The 21,863-nt window shown below is 36.8% G+C and overlaps 1 protein-coding gene across 1 annotated transcript in view; it reads left to right on the forward strand.

The window, feature by feature from the left end:
• Positions 1 to 20,920, forward strand: part of DNER (delta/notch like EGF repeat containing) — a 122,919-nt gene extending 101,999 nt beyond the window's left edge. Inside the window, exons 9-13 of the mRNA XM_014951814.1 lie at positions 2,764 to 2,886; positions 5,912 to 6,025; positions 7,103 to 7,234; positions 13,006 to 13,252; positions 19,828 to 20,920. Of these exons, the coding sequence (XP_014807300.1) occupies positions 2,764 to 2,886; positions 5,912 to 6,025; positions 7,103 to 7,234; positions 13,006 to 13,252; positions 19,828 to 19,939 (728 nt within the window). The 3' untranslated portion in view covers positions 19,940 to 20,920. The remainder of the gene's footprint in view (positions 1 to 2,763; positions 2,887 to 5,911; positions 6,026 to 7,102; positions 7,235 to 13,005; positions 13,253 to 19,827) is intronic.
• Positions 20,921 to 21,863: the final 943 nt, after the last annotated feature.

The raw sequence follows: 21,863 nt of genomic DNA on the forward strand, positions 1-21,863 counted from the left end.
CACAAATTTCCCTCTGCTCCCTTTGAAAAGCGAGAAGTGTGTAACACATGGAAAGCAAATTTTTTTTTTTTCCTCAAAATATCTCATTACACATGTGCTCAACACAGATTCCCATATATTTTTCTTCTAAGGTTTCTGATTTTGGTGGTTTGTATTTTGGCTACACATATCACTTTAGGATAAGGATAATTCCCTACATCGTAAGCTGGATAAACTTCATCATAGTTGGCTAGTAAGAAAACCCATAATACTTAGCATAATTAATTCTGTATTGCTGGGCTAGCAGCTTCGGAGAAAGTAGTTCTGAAATGTTTCTTAATAAGCTACTAGTCCAACTAACTATTTACTGTGAAAAGACAACTTTGTGCAAAATCAGATGGGTAATATTGCATCTACATCTTGTGTGGTACTAACATCTGTTGTATCTTCATATAATTTTATTTTGAATTACCCATTAGAGGGAGGGGGAAGAGGAGGGATGGAAATAGTGTCTGGAGGTGCCATTTATCCTATTTTATATGGTTTGGTGAGAATTTCTGGGGAAAATATAGACCAGGAGGGTGAATACAGATTACAACTTACTAAGATGAGAATCTTCCCCTCTCTTTGGTTCTTTGTTCATGAAAGATACCCTTGTTTCATGTCTATAAGTTTTGCTACTACATAAAGATTATCTAAAGAAACAAAATCACATTGCAGAATCTACACTTTGTATTTTAGGCCTTTTTCCTGGGATCTTAATTCATTTCCATGTTATCTTAATTCATTGAATGCTCATTCGTCTATTGCTTTTACAACTATACATAATGAATAAATCAAGATTTTTAAAAGCATATAATGCTTCAATGCTTGGTATCATATTACAGGTTACAAATACGTCTTCATGGTATTGTATCACACTATCACAGTAATAGGAGGTCGAGGGGGATAACAGCTATGATGAAGAAGGTTAAATATTTAACTGATTTAACGAAAATTAGTCCCGATCCACATGGGACGAGTGTCCTTATGTACTGTGTCACATACCATGACATATCTTCTCTGCATGACTGTTCTTTGTGAAACAAGGTTTTTAACATGAAAACATATTTGACACTGCTTTTTTAAATGTATAATATAAACCTTCACCCGGATGAAATTTCAATAACATTGAGCAAACTTGAAAAAGAGAGGCAAGATTTAGTTTAAAACAAAAATTTTCCCAGTCTACACTGTTTTCAATACCAGGCAAACATTATAAAATAACAAGTCAACAGGAAAAAGAGTGTACAGTAACCACCACGTGCCAGGTGTCTCTGGCATTACTTTGTGGGCAGTAGTATGGGCTAGAATTTCTATCCTCACCTTTTCATGGATGGGTAAAGAAGAGAAGGTGCTAAGGTTTCACCAAGCCAAACAATTTACTGAAACATCTGAAGTGCTAATTTGTGTTAATTATCCAGTCAATTCAGTTGATGTTAACTGTGTGTGGTCTTTGGTTTGCTTGAGAGAGAGGTAGGCTGAGTGATGCCCCAAGTCAGACGCTCTGACAGGTCACAGTTGAAGAGACGTAGAAAATGCAAGTCTGGTCACTCAATTATTTTCTGCAATTTCCAGGAAGAGTGTAAACATTATAGAAGATACCTGTTTTAGTAGAAATATTTGTATTCATACTTTCAAAAAGGTAAGAATGTATTTTGTTTAATATATTAAATTCTGAACCGTCCCCCAAAGGTAATTTGGCTAATCATGAAGCACTCCAAGTGTCCCCAAAGAAGGGGGAAACTATTTAGAAAGACTTGAGCAAATTGTCTGGTACTTTTTTCATTGGCCAAACACACTAGAATTTTTACAATTCTTCTGTGCTAATGCTTGTCTGGCAGGGAGAAAGTAGTGCTTAAGGTGCTTTTCCTCATTGATGTATTGATTGCCTATAAATTGAGACATTGTTTCTCAAGTTGGAAGGCCCCTACCTTAAACAGAAAAGAAAAAGAAAAGAAAACAAATTTTAAAGGAAAGATGATACTAATTTATGCTGTTACTTAATATAAGTAGGTACTACTTGACCTGATACACTATATCTAGAAGGTAATTTCAACTACTGTTAAGACTGATGATTGTATGACACACTAAATAACGAGAAAAGTGATATTTCAAGTGGATTAGCTCCTTCTTTCTTACCTCATGATACGAACGACTCGGTGGCCATTAGTAGGTCTCATAGCTTTTCTGTGGTCCTACTTTCTTTGTCTGCATGATCAAATCATAATATCTGCCTACGGCTTGGCAATAATGTAAAAATTAAGTATCTTAGTGCTTTTACAACGTTTTGACATTGTACAGCATTAAAGTTAAAATATATTGTCATTCTAACTACTGTTATACAATTATCACCACTGCGATGAAAGGTGGCTTTCATGCAAGGATCAGAGGAAGCTAGGAGATACGTCGATATTAGTTCATTCCTTTTTACGATCAGAGTGTTTATTCACATTGTTCCTAGTGATCTTGGTCACCAGCCTCCATGTTTACAGCCTCGCCGTGGTTTGTTGCTTGGGCAGTGGCTGGGGCTTCTCTTCAACATTGTGCTTCCAGGATTATTTTTTTTTTTTGTAATTTCACCTGGGGAGCTGATGCCCTTAAAATCAATGACTTTATATGTATCTGTCTGCACAGGATATTTCAATTAGCAAGCAGCTGCCCGCAGCCTATAGTTGCTTAATTGTTAATTTTTACTGGGATGTGTTTCAGAGCTTGTTTTTTTTTCCTCTTTATGTCATTTAGGTTACCATGGCCTTTACTGCGAAGAGGAATATAATGAATGCCTCTCTGCACCCTGCCAGAATGGAGCCACCTGCAGAGACCTCGTCAACAGCTACGAGTGTGTGTGCCTGCCTGAATTTGAAGGTAAGATGGGGTTCCCCTTGTGCTTTTGGAATCGGTCGATGTATTTGTTATGGTAGCTTCTGTTACAGACAGAGAGATACAATACCCTCCATTGAGTAGAAATAAATCCCACATCTAAAATGAACGGAAACAAACTTCACTGTAGATCCTGATGCCATAATCTTTATTCAAATGAGTAGTTCAGATTTAGCTGGTCTGTGGGGAATGCATGGCCTTGCCTGCAGACAAATGGCTTCTCTCTGTTGTTCTTAGGTGTCCTTTTTTCTGCTGTTTTTAAGATATGTTAGAAAGTGATGAGTTTTTAAAAGAAGACGTAACTGTTAAGTAAAATTTTTCATCAGTTAGGCACCATTACATGGAAGGCTGTCCAATTTCTTTCTTTATTTACTCCAATGAATTGAATTGAAAACATATTCATAAAAGATTAGTATTTGAAACAGATTAGCACAAAGGAGTAAAAATGAGTTTTATGTTGATTGTTCCTTTAGAAGACCATGAAGCCCAGAGATAGTAGTAGGTCTGTGACTGCTTTCCCATGTTAACTGCAGCTATCCCTAGACATGCTTGAATGGAATTGGTCTTTGGCATTTCTTAAGTAATTTATAAAATAGAGGAGAAAAGTATGTTTTGCAACACAAAATCTTTTATCTTGCAGTAAATTTCAACGTTCCAGAGTAGTGCGTATCGGCTCTTTGTAACGTCCCTCTGTGATGATACTTTTTTTGTGTATTCTGTTTTGAATCATGCTGTGAGAACATTTTAAATGTAATTTTATAGTTTATTAGTATTAAAAGCTATATATTTTTTACTCAGGATGACTATATTTTAAGGAACATTACCCCAGCATTTTCTCATTAAGCATATCAATCCTTATCTGTGTTGATAAGTAACACTCACTTAACATCTGCTTGAGGCTAAATATGTATTTCATGCTGGTGATTGCACTGCTCTTTGACAATAGATACAGAATTCATCATTTTAGAGGCTTAGTGAGGAAATGACCCTCAGCTTTTCATGACAGTTTAAAGAGCACTTAACCATAATGTTATGACTTCATGTTCTGTTCTCATCCGACCTGTACAAGCAGCTGAAAGCACTGTGTGCACAGCACATTTTGCTTTAAGTGAAAGCAGGGACCTGGTCCTGTAAGCAGTTTTTGCTGATGCCTGAGCTTTCTTCATTCCAGTACTTAAAGTATTCAGTGCTTAAAGTATTCAGATGCTCAGACTGGAGTGCTCTGTCTTTTTGCTGCTGACAGGCTGACCAAATGCTTTCAGCAGGTCTGTAGCAAGTGAGAATGTGTGTATATATGTGAATATATATATATGGTACATACATATTTCAAATCAATTGCTTTTATATTTTTTTTTAGTTACCACTATTAACTTGAGATTATTGTTTTTATATAACTCATGTAAGCTTGCATTGCTGTACATAACTGCAGTGTTGAACATTAAAGAACTAGCTTCATTCTTTTTAATTAGTCACTCATTACGTAAATTTGCTTGTATACCTAGACCTGATATATTATGTGTCCAATCCTTTTTTTGTATTGATTTTTCTCTCTCACATTCTTTTCTCTAAAGACTCTATTTTCTTTCTAATTTTACCTCTGTGTAGTTCTGTGTCTCAAACTCTCCAAATTCAAATTCACAGTCTGCTCAGTTCCAGTGCAACACAACTGTTATTCATGAGAGACGTTGGAAAGGAATGAGGCAGGATCAACTGCATGTCCCTTTTTCACAATTATTTGTCTCGCCTCTCCTAGTCCTCCATCATTGTATGTTCTGTAATCTCCACAAGCAATATACTTCCTTCGCTGTCATTCACTATCTCATGACTAGAAACATTTTCCTGATGCCAAAGCTGTATTGCAGTTTTTATACCTAATAAACAATGTGAGTTTATGCTTCTATTGACTATGCATCTTTACAGTTTGCAGGACAGTAAGGATGTAGAAACATGGACCATATTAAAAAGTGAAATTTTTTTTACAATTTGTGTAATCGTATGGAAGCATTCAGAATACTGTTCTCTTCAGTTTATTGAAATGCTTGTAAAAAGTGTAAGAATGGGAATACTTGAAGATAACTTAGGATTTTAGCTAATTGGTCACTTTCAATTCATTCCCAAGCAAAAAATGCTAATAAGACTTAGATTTAGACTTAAACCTTACACTAATGGATAAACATAGGCAGTTGTTCTAAATGCAAGTTAATTTCACTGTAGTAGGTACATTATAAACAAAGTCCCACCGATCATTCAGCATTCACATACGTACATTTTTTTCCCCATGTTTCAGTGCCATCCCTACACTGATTAGTTCATTCATGTATTAGTTTTTCTGGCTTGATCTGAAAAGTAGAACCACAGAAAATGATGCAGGTAGCAGTGGCAGTAGAGCCTTTCTTCCCATCCCCAGGTGGGAATCTGCTGGTTTATGTTGTGCATGCCAGATATGGCTTGCACTGTCTTGTGCAAGGCAAAGCTGCTGAACTCACATAGCCTGCACCTGAGAATGAAAGGATGAAGGTAGTGACATGAAGTTGAGCAGCTCAATTGTTTACTTTTAGCTATACATTTGAATAAATTAATTTCTGGTTTTATTGCCTTAGTTATACTCCTCTGTTTCCTGCAAAAGTCAGAAAGGCATCAGAATGGTTATGTATGTTATTAAAGAAGTTATTTCATGAAGGCAATTATTGTTTACATTTTATTGAAGAACATAAGATTGCTGATCAGATTATGCTTTATTATACCATTGATTTATCACAGATGCCCCAGCAATCCTACCTCTCTTATCTCAAAGTCTCAGTGGGTGAGAAGAGCAGAGGGGAGGCATGTGTGCAGAAAGTTTAGCCACCATAAAATACATGCCTTTAGCCTTATGACATTAGCCTAATAAGACAGGTTTAAGGCTGCACTTCATTGTGCTCATCCAGGTGAAGTTAAGTTATTGCATGTACTGATTTCGTGCTGTCACTGTAGGCCATGTTAAAGGCAATTACTAACTTTACCTTTTCAGGAAGGCACTGTGAACTCTACAAAGATCCTTGTGTTAACATCAACTGTCAGAACGGTGGCACTTGTGACAGCGAAGGTCTAAATGCGACATGTATTTGTACACCTGGATATACGGGTAAGTAGTTTGTACATTGCACAGAACACCTAGTTGCCAGTGTTCACTGTGTCCAAAAGAAGACAAATACCAAGAAAGACTGTGTCTCTCCAAGGATGCAAATTAATTTAGACTTTGCTGAACTGTAATCAGTTTGGGGAGAATGAAAAGTTCTTGATATTACTTGCAAGTGCTTTGAACATTAAAAATTATGCAGAAAAAAGCCTGTTACTAAAGAGAATTCGCTAAGCTAACCAGCTATCTAACGTGCCTTATGACCTTATGGCTTGAGAGTAGATTGCATTATAAAAATAACATTTTGAAGACTTCCAGGTAAGCCAATATACTAATTGGACACTGTTGAAACTGGAAAATGTTTTAACATTGACCTTAGTTACGGCGAGCTGAAGAAACAACTCATTCTGTTAGCTTAACATGCAATTGCTAAAAGCCCTAAAGTGCTTGTTATGAATCAACTTACACTTTCAGACTAATGGTAAGCTGCCGTTTAATCCTTTGGCCTTGCATTTAAACTGACATGATTGGTGTAATCCAAATATCTGCTGTAAAGAGAAATTACAACCTGATGCTCTGTGAGTCATGTATGGTAATATCCAATGTGAGAGTAATAGATAATCCTGTTCATAGCTGTTTTGTAGATCAAATCATGCTTTTTGATCTATGCTAATTAAAGGGCATTTTTTGGAGAAGAATCAGCATTCCGTCATACAGTGACTTTCTCAGAGGCACTGATTATCTAGATTATTGTATAACACTTCAGAATATACATGACAAATTGTAAACCACATTCTCTTGGGGTGGAATTTATATTTAAAGAAATGATACATCATCTAGGTGAAGTTAGTCAAGTCACTTAGACCTCAGACTTTGTTTTCACCTGACTGAATGAGGATAATGTTTCCTTCTTAGAAGGTATGTGAGACTTACTTACTGAAACAGACTACTGTTGACTTTCTAGCAATAAAGATGCTATGGAGCTATAAGGTATTTTGCAGCTAGAGGAAAATTAAATGTCTGATGATGTACCTTTTACATGAGCCACCCGCTAAATAGAAGTTGTTTTTTTTCTGATTTAAGGTGAAGAATGTGAAATTGATGTAAATGACTGTGACAGCAACCCATGTCACCATGCTGGAACTTGCATAGATCAGCCTGGTGGTTACACCTGCCATTGTCCACATGGATGGGTTGGTGCAAACTGTGAAATACGTAAGTCTTGTCATTTTCTAAAAATGTTACATTATAATAAGAAATTTATATTTGTCTCTAAATACCTATCTGCACAAATACTCTGAATCGTCTGTAAATTATCAAAATTCTGTTAAATGCATTTTATTTTAGGCCATAACATTTCAAAAGTGGCTATGAAAGTTAGAAGACTCTGTTTCCAGGCACCCTACTTTGAGATGTGTTGGGCTAGAGATGCTATCTCACCGCTGGGCTGTAAGCAGTTTGCCTTTTAATTGCACTTATGATTCAGAGCTTACTGTCATACTTACCTTGGGTAAAGTGTGCTTCCATAGCACCATAAGCACGGTCCTAAAAGACTTGTATTGACTTCTCAGGACCCACAGCTCTAGTAATATTTCAGCAAAACAATTTTGAACTTGCTTATCTAAGGAAACAAGTCCTGTGTAATTGTGCTGTGACTTGTGTGTGCACGCATTTATCAACTTTTTCGGGAAACATTTCCAACTGTAGGCTGATTTCTACCAGATTTGTTAGAAAGGTAAAGGTCTCCAAAGCAAAATATTTGCTGAGCATTTAGTAAGACTTAAAGAGGTTCCATTGGTGGGTTTAGTGAAGGAACAGCTTCAGACTTATCTCACTTAGTATTGGGAAAATCTTCAGTGTAAGTGCACCCTTATGGAGCAGTAGAGAGTCCATGAGAGGAAGAGAGTATGAAGGCAAATGTGGAAAAGTTAAGATGGAAATTAGGCTTCATCAGTTCTGCTGTTAACGAAGCTGCTTTCTTGGGCTACAGATGTCTTTACTAGGGAGTTTAGCTGTGTATTTAACTGTTTGAATGCTCAGGTACTGTGGTTACAGATCCTTTCAAGTCATTATACAGATACACAAGTTTGTGTGAGGGGATTTACACCACTTCACACAGATAATGTTGCAGGGATATGTGATAGATTAAAAAAAACAAACCTAAAACAGAAAAAGAGACTGGGAAAGCTCCTGTTGTACATTAATGAGAAAATACCCACAAAAAGGCTGCCATAAAAAATGTTTTCCATTCTCATTTACACAAGGAGCATATGAAACTTTTTTACTCTCTTTTTACTTAAACTTTACTTAACCATACTGACTGCTTTTTAAGTTGATTTCTGTTCTTGACATTAGTCCTTTAACCCAGAAGATGACTCTGTTCACACCTGTATTGACACAAAAGTTTTATCTTGACTGGTTTATGACCTTCCTTCCCTGTAATTGTTGGTTGTGAATTCAGTTTTAGTGCTTTCTGTTGGAACTAAAGACTGCAGAAGAGCATTGCTAGCTAGTCCAGAGATGGTGACAGCACTACCTTTTTGTTGTCTCAGTGAATGGCACGCACACACTTCCCTGTGTGGTACAGAACCTCATGATGGTGGGAGCACGATGTTGCGTGCTATCTGTGTGCCGTATTGTTCACCCTCAAAGATGCTCAGATGAACTTTTACTGACAAGGCTGCTGTTAGTGACACCTGAAACATGCACGTCCAAGTTGATCAGCAAGGCAGTGTAATTCTGCCTGCCTTAGCTAATAAGTAGTGGGCTGACGGAGAGGTGAGTTTAGTTCTTAGAGAAAGCAATAGTCATCCTGGAGTGCCTTCATGTAGTAACAATTATATTTCTGTTATGTTATGGAAAGAATAGATGCCAAAGGGAAACAGAGAGGCGTGTGTGCTTTCTGAGCCTTGCAAATATGCTACATGAAATCAGTGATGCTTGTTCTGGAGTCCTCTGGCTGTCGTGCTCTAATCACTAAGCGTTTGGCTGTTTGCATCACAGATACATAGTGAGATACATATAAACATGTGGGAAAATGAGAGAAGCAGAACAGAAGGTGGAAGGGGCCTTTTCTACTGTCCAGCTACTCAATTATTCCTGCTTCCTCTTAACCTAAGCAGCTATATATGACAGGTAGATTCCAGCCTTTATCTGTGGTCGGTCAATATTTACTGCTTTCTGACCTCATTTGTAAATGTACGAGAGTGAGTGGGTAAAACTCTGCTTAAACTTTGTCCTGTTGAGCGAGGGGATGGTCTCTGCTTAGCGCGTATTTCTCAACACATAGCATCTGTTTGTAGTTGAACTGCAGTGGCCTTGCCTGCTGCTCAAGAACTTGGATTTTCTGCTCATATTACATTACACATTTGCAAACTGTGTAAGTTAAAATGATGGGAAGAAGCAACAGCACTTTGTTATGGCTGTGTTAAGCCTTTTACTGACTGATTTGTTCTTTTATCTCGTGACTGCTATGACAGGAGGCAGGGAATTATCTGAGTGTTAACTGGAATTGATAACACTGGAAGGCTGATTCTCAACTAGAAATATTAGACTTTTTCCTTTCATCTCAATATTTGGAGAATAAATCACATAGTATTGTTTATGCCAATTATTCTCAATTGAAGAGGTTGAAATTACTGTGTTTTTATCCAGCAAATCAGGATAGCTAATACAGTGTATATATGTAATAACAATATAGGAGATATAAAAAAAATTCAATCTAGAAAATTCTGGCTTGGTCTTAGAGGAATGAAAACAGGGAAAAAGCATCTTTGCATAATCACATAGAGATAGAGTTTGAAGAACAATTAAGTTTAAAATTTGAGGGTTAGCAATAGTTTCTGATGTCTGATGTTCCCTTGCTATTAAAGTCACTTTGACACAACATTGAAGTAAAATGATGTTTTATTATGGGACGCCATGATACTTCATGATAGTCAGATGTAAGTATGGACATGCAGCCTCTCTAACCAATGCAGTGGCTTATACCCAAAGCTGTGGAAGCTTCCCTAAAGTGCTTGGATATTAGCAGGTATATAAAGGATTATGCAAATAGAGAGGGATTGAGTTTTGAAGAAATCATTTTGCAGGAAGGATTTAAAAGCATTTTGATCTGTAGATTTTTTTTTTTCTACAGACTACATATCCATGGGAAGATCTTTGCACTTACTGCCTTTTCCTGAGCTAAGAGTTGACTAACTGATGTAAAACCAATTCTGATCATCTCAAGAAATAGGAAAGCCATATCCAGGTCTTTTTTAAACAGGTGCAGCACATCTGGTCTCACTGGAGTTGAATCAAAGGGGCAGTGGATTTCTGTTCAGCTCTAAAGATTGAATCTATCAGTAAATTTGCTTCTGTTCATCTTTCCACATTTCCTTCTCATATTTATCATATTTCAGCAACTTGTGCATAATGGTTAATAATGTATTGGAAATTAAATTTAAACACTGCATACTGGCTTTCTTTTTATTGGACCATCCCTCTGAATGCTAGAAAAAGACATGATAAAGCCAGGCTTTAGACTTCTCAGGAGGGGGACGAGCTGGTGTTTAGGAGTCATTTGGCTAAATGGATCACATTTTATCTTTTGCAATTTTATGTTACTGTGAAAGAGGCTGTTGGTACCTGGTCTTTTTAGTAGAGCAACTCTTTATTTAGTATTAATAGCTCCCCATTTTTTCATCAGCTATTTTATCTGCTTGAAGTGATTAACTTCACAGGATTTCAGGGTTATCGTCTTGTTAAACTGTAGTCTTTAATTTTCAAGTGCTGTATATACAACAAACCGCAAACAGGAGATAGATGCATGTTGCCTGGATGAACTGTGGTATTTATTATATCATCTAATGGCCCTTACCAGTGTTAGCAATTCCAATTAAATAGGATTAAATCAGTCTTAATTATAAAGAAGGTATTTTTCCTTTCAAAATTAAATGTATTTGCATAAAAGGTTAATGGAGCATTCACTGTAAAAATGGTTACAAAATGTCTCTCATGAATTCTTAATGCCTGATGGTTATTTGTTAATATCATTACCTTTGCCACTTTAGTAATTATTAATGTAGTTACCAAGGTAAGCCAAACTATGTGGTTACTTGAAAACTAACATAATGAAGAATTTGTAGTACACACTGTGCAGTGTACATTGAAATCTAATTTTTAATTAATTTTATGAACATTAATATGACAACTGAGAATACCATGATTTTTAGCTGTCATATGTTCTTTCTAATCTTTGGAGTATAAATTGTTAATCTTTCATATTTTTATCTGGTGAGGAAGAAAGGAGGAAATTTCTCTCATCCTTATCATCCAGAGATGGAGGACACGGAGTCTAAATCAGAACTGTCTTGCCATATATCTGCGCACATTATATCTGAATTTGGCCTACTCTGACAACCTGACAAAAAGCACTGAGTGTGACGAATGTGCTGCAGAACAGAAATAGAAACCCATCCCAAACTTCACAGAGCACAGCTGCATTCTCTCCCTCATACCCTGACTGGGCAAATTGTAGTAACAGCATTTTAGAAACGTTAAATCGCTGACTGATTCAGGCTGATCAAACCTCTACTGATGTCTGAAGGAGATAACATAAACAAGCAGTCCTGTAAACTCAGCCCACGTTTGCAGACAAAAAGTCTAAGTAAGCCCAAGCTCAGAGATGCTCCATGACAGCCTTTTCTACTGTAAACAAAGGGCAACTACTTCTTCACACTCTGCTCAGGTGAATCCCACATGTTACAGCTTCAGGCTTTCTCCCTACCTTTTTCTAAAATGGATGATTTTTTTCCCCCCTCTACTTACATATTCCCTGTATTTCTACCACAGATGGAGACTCTATCAACAAGATGCCACTAAACTTGTGATTTCAGCTTAGGTGCTGCTGTTACCTGCTATGATCAACATTTTTGAGAGGTGGCTTGTAAGAACATCTGAAACTCCCAAAGCATACGCTTGGTAGCCCTGTTCGCAGACTGTGATTAAGTAAAAGGAGTTTCAAAACCAGTGCAAAGTTTAAATCCATTTGGAAAAGGAACAGTCACCTGCTAGAAATAACTTTTGCAGAGTGTCAGATTTCTGTAGCCAGAATGATTCAGGTCTGTTCTTGATTTGAAATAATTTATGAGACCATAGGCTTAAAAGACTGACACAACTGAACTTCCCTAGAGGGAAGCAGAGATTAGTTAGAAATACTGTGACCCATGCTAGAGAAAAACAGATCTGAGGACATAGGCAATTGATAGACAGTCTGTTTGGCAGTGATAGACAATACTTTGGAAATCAAGAATATTTTAAAGAAGGTCTGGAATATATAAATACAGGAAGCCACTTCCAGATTGTCTTGGCTTTAAGGTCTGCTTTAAGACCTCTCAGGGAAATCATGCCTGAGAGAAGACTAGTGGTCTCAGTACTGTAGCACCTTACGAGACACTGTTTTTGTCCATGAAAAGCTGGTTTTGAAGTCTCTGTGGTTTGGTGAAGATAAGCATAACAAAAGCTTGTGTTTCAAATTAAAAACCAAGCATGTTTAATACAAATTAAATCACACATTTTAGTAGAATGGTTCACTAAATATTAGAACAAAATGCACAGGGAATTGGTGGATTACTAGAAGCTTTTACATAAAACCTGCCTACCTTTAGAGAACATATAGTATATTATAACATAATGCAAGAATAACTAGATGACTTTGTATGACTTGGGTTTTGCAGGAGATCAAACTAAATAAGTATTGCTATATGACCTTAAAAATCTACAAAAAAAAAAAGATGGGTGAAGGATCAATATAGTGCTGCAAATTTGTTGCATGTTAGGCACAATGACATCAATAACAGAGCCTGGAAAGGTTCAAATTATGTATCCTCCTGGCTTCAAAAGTCTCCATGGAAATATTGAAAGTGAATAATGTAAAATAATTTTATTCAGCAGGAAGGATATAAAATACTAATTAATGATAACCTTTCATTTCTTATCGGCAGATCTGCAGTGGAAGTCTGGGCATATGGCAGAGAGTCTAACAAATATGCCTCGTCACTCCCTCTACATCATAATTGGGGCTCTCTGCGTGGCGTTTGTTCTGATGCTGATCATTCTGATTGTGGGAATATGTCGCATCAGCCGCATTGAATATCAAGGCTCTTCCAGGCCAGCCTATGAAGAATTTTACAACTGCAGAAGCATTGACAGTGAATTCAGCAATGCAATTGCTTCTATCCGACATGCCAGGTTTGTTCTGGGGATGGTAATTTAAAGGAAATCTTTTACAATATGTAATTTCTGTCCATGCATAGTGCCTCTAACTGCTGTTGGCATAGAATGGGCTGCTTTGCTGTGAAAAGACAGGATCACCATCATTCCTCGTTGTTCTTTTTTGATCCCTATTCTGTTATCTTCTTAAGTGTGATAATCCAGCACAGCTCCTTGAAAACAGAGAGAGTTATTCTGAATTTATTTGGTGTAACTGGTGAAGAGGGACAGATACAGAGTTCTTAGCTGTAAGATCTTCTGTTTGGGATGTATATATCCTTTAACTGATGCATACAACTCATTTGAATAGATAGCAAAGGCATGTTGATTTTTGTGACTAATTTACCAGATTATGTAGTGAGACACTCTTCAAATCACTCATTTTTGTGCTCCTGTTTGCCTTGAAATTAGGATCTTTCTTTCCTAGAGATAGTAATTAGAGATTTTGTTTTCCTAGAGATAGTAATCTTTTGAATTTGAATTTTAACGGAGCACTTGCCAAACAAGGTGGAGTGTTAGACAAATACAAAAGTAGAACTGGAAGGGGTTCAAGAGCTCAAGTGTAACCTATTGCACTGATATAGCATTAATTATACCTAACTTCCTGCCATATACCTAGCTTCCTGCCAACAATTATTTTTAAAAACCTCCAAAGGAGTTGAAGAGAGTTAGAAAGGCTCTTCGGGTTGTCATGAAGCATAATTTATCATTGTTCCCTTTATAACAATCATGTGCCTCAGATGTCATCTGTCCATGTGTCATCGTGTCCCCCCCCACCTTCTTTTTTATAATAAAACCAAACAAAGCAAAACAACCTTTTTCTTCCCTAGGCTGAACTAACATATTCTTTCAGAATCTCCTCCTGGATCACGTCAGTTCCTTTATTGTCTCCCTGGGACACACTCCAGATTGTCTTTCTCTTTTTTTGAAAGCTGGTCCCCAACTGGAAATAGTTTTCCAGCTGAAGGTTTACCTGTATCAAAAGAACTGAGTAATCACCTCGAGTATCTATTTATGGCATTCCTGTTCATATGTCTGAAAATGAAACCTAATTGCTTTTTTTTTTAAATTTAGTTTGCATTACACTAGTGACTGATTTAATTTTGTGAGCTATTAGACCTTTTCCTCAAGATCCCCCAAGATCCTTTGTGCCATTTTGCTTCCTAGCCAGTATTGTTTTTGCTGTATTTGACATCTCTCTTAATAGGGTAGAACTTTCATTTTTATTGTTTCTTTTTCCCATTTCTTCAATTTGTCAAGATCCATTTGACATTCTCTAGGGTAGAACTTTCATTTTTATTGTTTCTTTTTCCCATTTCTTCAATTTGTCAAGATCCCTTCAAATTCCAACTGGAGTGTTCATGTATGTTACCATTAAAATGCTTGTAAAAGAATGGAGGGAGACACATTCCTGTGCATTGACATGGAGAAATGCAAGTATATTGGTTAGGGATTGCTGGTAATTCATTTTCTGAATACTCCAGTTCTGCTTAAATTAAATTAAGTAAATTAATTTGTACCACCACTGAAGTCGTGAAAGTTATCTGAAATGGATGAGGAATTCCCACAGACTCAGTTAATCACATTGCAGCTTTGGGCAGTAGCTCTTTTAACTGTTCCAACTAGATGTAAAACAAAACATTTGTTCATTGTCAAATTATATTAGTCAGTAAATATTTTAAAAAGAAAGATGTGTATAGGTGATTTAGCATAGCAACAAAATCAGTGTTCTTTTACGTCCTCCCTTGAAGTCTTTGCCGCTTAACCTCACATCTCTTGCGGTAGGAGCTCAACATCTCCACACCACACACATCATCAGAACTCTTTTTTCCTTTAGTAGTGTAGTCGGAGAGGAGGGAATTGCTTGATGACCCATAAAAAGCTTTGTAGTTTTTTATTATTTGGCCTTTTGAGTGTCTACTACTATGTACTATACATCTCCAAGAGCGGAGAGCAAGTTGCAAAATGATACTCTTAATTTTTCAAATTAAACACTTCCCTCCTACTTCTGCAGCAGTGATGAATGTGTCAATCCTGTTCAGTTACTGCTCGTGTGAGTGGTACTCTGCACTTCCCCAGGGACTAGAATTGGTCTTTTCAGGAACAGTGTGAAACACCTAGGTTTTCTTACTTATTTCTTAAAGCAAGTTTGGCAGCTTTTTGTCTCAGGGCACCAAGGAAAAGTGTATCAGCAAGGCAGCATCTTTTTAATATAATTTTCCCTGTCTTTTACAGTCTTACAGGCAGGTAATGAAGTGGTAAAAGATTTCCTGTATGAAACTTTTGAAATCTCGGAAGCTGGGATAATTCAGGTCTTTATTGCTACTGTCTGGGTTACTCTGAATGAACCCCTGTTTATTACTAAAAGCAGAAGTATAGAAAAACAAGATTTCATCAGCTAAATAGCCTCTGAAGAAGTTCTTAGATTTGGATGTATTCATGATGATTTTTCAGTTCCATATTATGCAGTTGAAAAATTACATTATTGGAACCTGTCCGTAAAGGATTTCCCTATCTTGGGAAAGGTGTTTCTACTTAATGCAAATGAAAATAAATGTTTTCATTCCAAGTAATTCTCTGTGCCTCTCAGAGAATGGATGCCTTATAAAAACCCAAGATAGAGCTGCCAGGTTGGGTAATTCATAGAGGTTTAATGTGAAGATTATTGTGTTTATTCTGGTTTCAGGAAGATATAAACCACAGGTTTGGTCATTTCAATCCTAGAAAAAGAGCACAACTTTTATAGTTATTTTTGCATAAACTCTTAAATCTTCATATTAAAATACCAAGATCTAAATTTTCAGAATTGCTATATTTAAGAGCCTTACTATCAAACAATAGGTTCTCAGCATTTTCTGAAAATCATTCCCTTTTTGAGTTAGATACTTAAACTTATTAGTAATTTTGGAAAAAAAGGAGGCCTAAGGAAAAGTGAGTAGATTATTTTATTTAAATGTAAGGTTTATGTTACAGTCAGTAGGTGTCCAGGGAGTGTGGATGCCTGTTGCATATTCAACAAATGACTTTAAAATTATTCGTTCATGTTTCTTAGTAGGTCTTTTTCTTGATAGCTTTTTATAATTTGATCTTTGCTAATCAAGGTACTTGCTGTAAGAGAAAATGAATGTGCTCAGGGATCACTACTAATAAATGTCCACTTTTGTGAATGTTCCTGAATTAGCAGATCAGAACTAGACTGTTTTCTAACAAGGTGAAGCATAGCTCTCTTTAGTATTCATTTTGCAGCAAGTAAGTAAATATTACACATTTTAAAGAGAAGACTGTAATGAAATAGTTGACCACTGGCTAAAACTTCATTGAACTGGAACCAGAATCTGTTGTTGAAATTATCTTGATCACTCACTTTAGAAAAGCACCCACACTGAATTCATAAAATACCTGCTTACAGAGACTGTAATTTTTTTTTATTTGTTTAGATATCATTAACAATAGACTTCACATATTACTAACAGTGTAGTTTCTTTAATTTTAACTTTCACGTGCTGACTCTTGTTCTGTCTATCTGTGAGTTGAGGAGTCTGGTTCATCAGACTCTGATTAAGTTGTCTTGTCACAGCAGGGTAAGCTTCTCTCCACTGTACATTCTCCACCTTCCTGTGTTTCACTCGGCTGTGTTAGGCTGCAACGTCTTCAGCTTCCTCAATCTGAAGAGCTTCAGCACATGCTCACTACTTACCATTTCCTGACATAGGTTTCAGGGATGAGTTTCAGTCAGCTACCTCTTTGTGAACGTGTGATCACGTGCACAAGTGCTCTGATCTCTACAGCACGTGCCAGTTGCTTGGTCCTCTGCCAGAGTCTCAACTTTCGGGGAAGTTCAGGATTACACTTCAATTATACTAAGGAACAGAAAAATAGCACTTGCACACATGGCCTTTTCTCTGAATAATGCAGAGGAAATTATTCTTCTCATTATTCACCTCCTGTGGAGGCAAAAATAATCCCTTCCTCCTGTGGGCACACTTTTTTTTTTTTTAAATAAAATTCTGGTTTCTCTCTTTTCCTTCTCTTATTTAAACTTTTTCTGTGGACTTCTTATACCAGTTGCTGTTTTTGAACAGAGTAGCAACACGTGGTTTCTTTATTCTGCTTCTGGGAAAACTCCAAACTCCAGTCTATCCCACAGAAGTTGGAGGATACCGTCTCCTCAGAGTTCTGCTGTCCAGTGTTCTCAAAATTTCTCAAAGTTCTTCTACTTGAATGAAATTGTTGAGGTGAAGGACTCTCTATGGTTAGCCATCTTTAGAAATGTCCTTCTAAGGAAGTGGAGGGGCAACTCTGTTCCACAGATGAAGCAGAATTTGCAGTCTCTCTCCCCCATACATATATACACACACACAGAGCTGCCTGTGCCAAGAATTCCTACATTGAATATATACTGTCCTCAAGATTGTCACGGAACCTGCGGTCTCTCTTTGTCAAGTTACACAGGTTACTCTTGTTCAATGTTTCATCACAAAGTATATTTTCTAATTCCCATATAATTCATTTGACTTTATGATGATTCCTATGCCACTAAATGGTTGTCTTTTGCAGATTGTATTGGTAATTGGTTCATTTTCTTTTATGTCATCAACAAAATGATAAAATAGCATCCTTGTGCAATCCTACTAGCTGCACGCCCATTGAATTAAGAAGTCCCATTTAACAATTCTCTTCTCAGTCCTCCAAGGTTTGTGTTAACTCTGTTTAAGGTTACGAGCAGGAACTGGCTTCTGAACCGCCTGATCAAAGCAATGTGGTCTAGCAGCTAGATGGTTCAGCCAGGCCACAAACAGCTAGCACATGTGCTGTGGTCTTTTCTCAGCGTTTTCTAATTAGGGGCACATGTCAGCCCTGACCTACACAAGAGAAAAGATTTTGTACTGTTTCAGGGTGTGCAACAATCTCTGTGTTCTCTACCTGTCACAAAGGGCAAAATTTGCCTTAAATCCTTGGAGAATGTTTATCATCATTTGTTTTGATGCAAAACTCTTATTTTCTTTAAAGCCTTGAGAATTTTATTGATGGAGAAAAAGGGTGATTCAGAATTAATTGCTGCCTCTGACTTAGTAAGATGCCATAACTTGATTCCTTCATTCAATTCTTGGAATTTTATCTCATTTACAGAAAATTAGGTTTATCCATCATGACGCTGATGAGTGGATGTGGCCTGTCTGTGTTTATTTAAGTAAACTACAGAAGAAAGCAGACATTAATGCATGGAAATGTATCTAGTGTGTCCTTATTGACAGCTGGAGTACTTGGGAAAAACGAAATTTCCACCATATAGATCATAATGCTTCCAGCCATTTCAGATTCATCAACAATCACTGAATCACTGAAAACAGCCAAGAATGATATTGGGACAGTCAGGAAGTTGCATAAAAAGCTTGAAAAAAAATCAAGTTAGTTTTGGTTTGGTCTAAATATTGTCCTCAAATTCTTAATGTTCTGAATCTCACCTTCCAGTGTGCACAACTTAAATTAATATAGACTTAATATGATACATAAGAAGGGGATAAAAAGAATCCTTAGTGTGGATCAATACATAAATAAGTCTTTCTGGGTTAATATTTTCACTACATCAGGGCCATAAGGAAAGCAGACTTGACACTTTTTGGCCTCATTTTTCTGTGACCCCTTTTGTTATTTAAAGCTCCTGCAATTGTAGCCAGAACACTTTAGTAATTTTTCGGCTTTCAGCTGCATTTTTAGCACTATTTTTGGTCGGAAGGGTGATAGACTGTCTATGCAATGCAAAAGCACATAAAGGAGTTCTGGATGTGCCAGTGCTGGGGCCACAATGATGCAGCCGCAGGGGTTCTGCACAGGCAGGGTCAGCCTGGCTCTTAGCAGTGGTGGTTGCCCAGGAGGAGTGTGCTGGTGATGTGATTCAGTTGCTTGTGAACCTTTGCTAGATGAGTATGTTTATGTGGCATTGCAATAGCCTAACTGCCATTAATTTTGCCAGTGTTGCAAATAGTGTGCAGCATGTTGATAATTTAAATGTGTTTCTCAACTGGATCTCAGTTGAGCAAAGACTTCAAGTTCATTTTTAAAATGCTTTGGTCACCGCTTGCAACTCAATTCAGTGCACAACTGTTGTATTTACAAACGCAAATGTAACATAGTTGTCTGTTGTTTGTTTATTATTTGTAAATATGCACACCCTGACCTTAATGTTGGTTGTTAGAGAAGGCTCTAAAATATAATTCTGGCCTCTCTGAAACTATCAGTTTCACTCTCGCCTTCCATAGTCTTCTGATATTCTGATACTGCTGAATTCCATAGCAGAATTCCTGTAGCCTTTGATATGGAATCTGTTTCTTGTTGGCAAGAAGATTTTTAAAAACTTTTTTTATTTGATACATATATTTCAAAAGTCACAGTTCAGATATTTAAACTTCTGTCCTTCTGGCATGTTGCAATACAATTTAGAATTTATCTATGCTCTCTGGGTTTGTTTCTGACTGCATACCATAACTAGTGGGTTGTTGCCATGAACTCATTCGCACTTCTCTTTGTCACCAAAAGCTTTCTTTTGTTTCCAGGTTTGGCAAGAAATCCCGACCTGCAATGTATGATGCAACCCCCATCGCTTATGAAGATTACAGCCCAGATGACAAACCTTTGGTTACACTGATTAAGACAAAAGATTTGTAATCTAGTGTATCTTTTTTGGATTATTTTTCAAAAGGATGGGCTACTAACCTAATTTAAATATTTTTAAGAAGAAAGCATAAGTAATTTAAACCATTAGATGCTTCAGAATTTTCTGTAGAATATTTAAGAACCAATTTTCTGCAGCTTTTAGTTTGGAAAAATATTTTAAAACAGAATTTGTGAACTTCATTAATTACATTTTAATGTACCTTGAGCTCTATAAACTATAAGCTTATGATAGTGTGTGCTTTTTTCTTGGTAGACACTATTACTAAACCCAGGTGAGTTTCTTGTGGTTGTTACAGAGCAGAAAACAATAATTAATGAGGAGTTCTTTATGACATGTCAGTGCCAGCTTTCTCAGTAGAGGTAGGAAAAATGTGAAGCATAATATGATATATAATATATCCATTAATTAAAAAAGTCTAAAATGTTTGTGTTGTGAAAAAGAAACTAGTAAAAATTATTATACCTAATCTGAATGAATTAGCTTTTGCCTTATTCCATGCATGAATAGATAACCTATTTCTCCATTATTTCCTGAAAGTTGCTGAAACATACTCTTGAGTTGATGTTTGACATTTTTGTAATAGTATTCAGGCTAGGCCTTGTATAATAATTAAAGTGCCTCTTGAGGCAAAGTAAGGGCATGATCCTTTAAACATTGAAATCAATGAGAGAACTTCCATTGACTTCAGTGGGTGGGGGATTGGATCCTACAATTGGACTGAATCTATATTTTTCTTTAAAGGTTAAAGTTTTTTATATTGTGAGTAAACTAAGCATATGGTTTGGATTGTTTGTTTCCTAAAGGTTGTTGATGTACAGTATTGTTTCATGAAATATTGTGTATTTCTCATAGTGCTTCTTATTTAGGATCAGTATGGGGTTTTTGTGGCTGTATTTGATTGCTTATGGGCTTCTTAAAATTCTTGCTTATTTCAGAAAATATTGAATAAATGTTATCAAGTGGAGATTGCAGCTGTTTCTTTTGTTTTTCTTCATTTGAAAGTGCAATGTTATACACAAATTTGAAAGGACATAAGCATATAAATAATGCCGAAAGAAGATATTCCAGCTGTTACTTTGAGAAGGAAAAAATGGACTTTATTAACAAGGTAATATCTCAAAAGTGAGACATATAAATAATGCCAAAAAAGATATTCCAGCTGTTAATTTGAAAAGGAAAAAATGGACTTTACTAACAAGGTAATTTCTTAAAAGTGGGACAAATAAAAAACTGGAGTAAAAATGCAGTCCGGGCCATAAGAACCACAACCTGTTCCTGAGTGGATCTGACTGCAAATCTGGGCTCTGATTTGTAGCAAGAGTAAGTTTTTGTTACAGAACAACTTGTTTATGTGAGTAGGCTTGATCTGACTTTGTGTTTCAAAGAGGTCTGCCACCGCAGAAGCTGAGCCTGCACAGCACAGAGGCAAACTGCTGTAGCTACTTATAGATCCTGCTGCACAGCGCTGTGCTGGGGCCAGTCAGCCCTGTTACGGTACAGGCTGGTAAGCACTGAAGGCCTAAGCTCTGGTTAACCTCTTAATGTTGCAGAAACTTCGTATTTCACATCAATAACATTTAGAGACAGAAAAAAAGATCTGCCAGGAAAACACAAATTGTGATCACCTGTGTGAGAACAGCTGTTGTCTCAGACAGCCCTTCCCTTTCCTTGCTACTGCTGACACCTCCAGGCCTCAGGTTGGCTACTAAAACCAAACGTAATCAGGAATTGTAAAGATAAGAAAGCTGCCACTGGTTTTACTGTCTTGTTTAGGTGGGCAGAGTGCATCGGCTATATTTCTTTTCAATGTCAATTTCATTATTGTTATTGCTTCTGGTTACATTCATAGCAATTGAAGTATTTTCCACGTCTTGCACAACTGGTGCTGACAAGAGGTAGGCAAATTATTGTGAA

Source organism: Calidris pugnax, unplaced genomic scaffold, assembly GCF_001431845.1.
Source record: "Calidris pugnax isolate Ruff unplaced genomic scaffold, ASM143184v1 scaffold197, whole genome shotgun sequence".
In the NCBI taxonomy this organism is placed as follows: domain Eukaryota; kingdom Metazoa; phylum Chordata; class Aves; order Charadriiformes; family Scolopacidae; genus Calidris; species Calidris pugnax.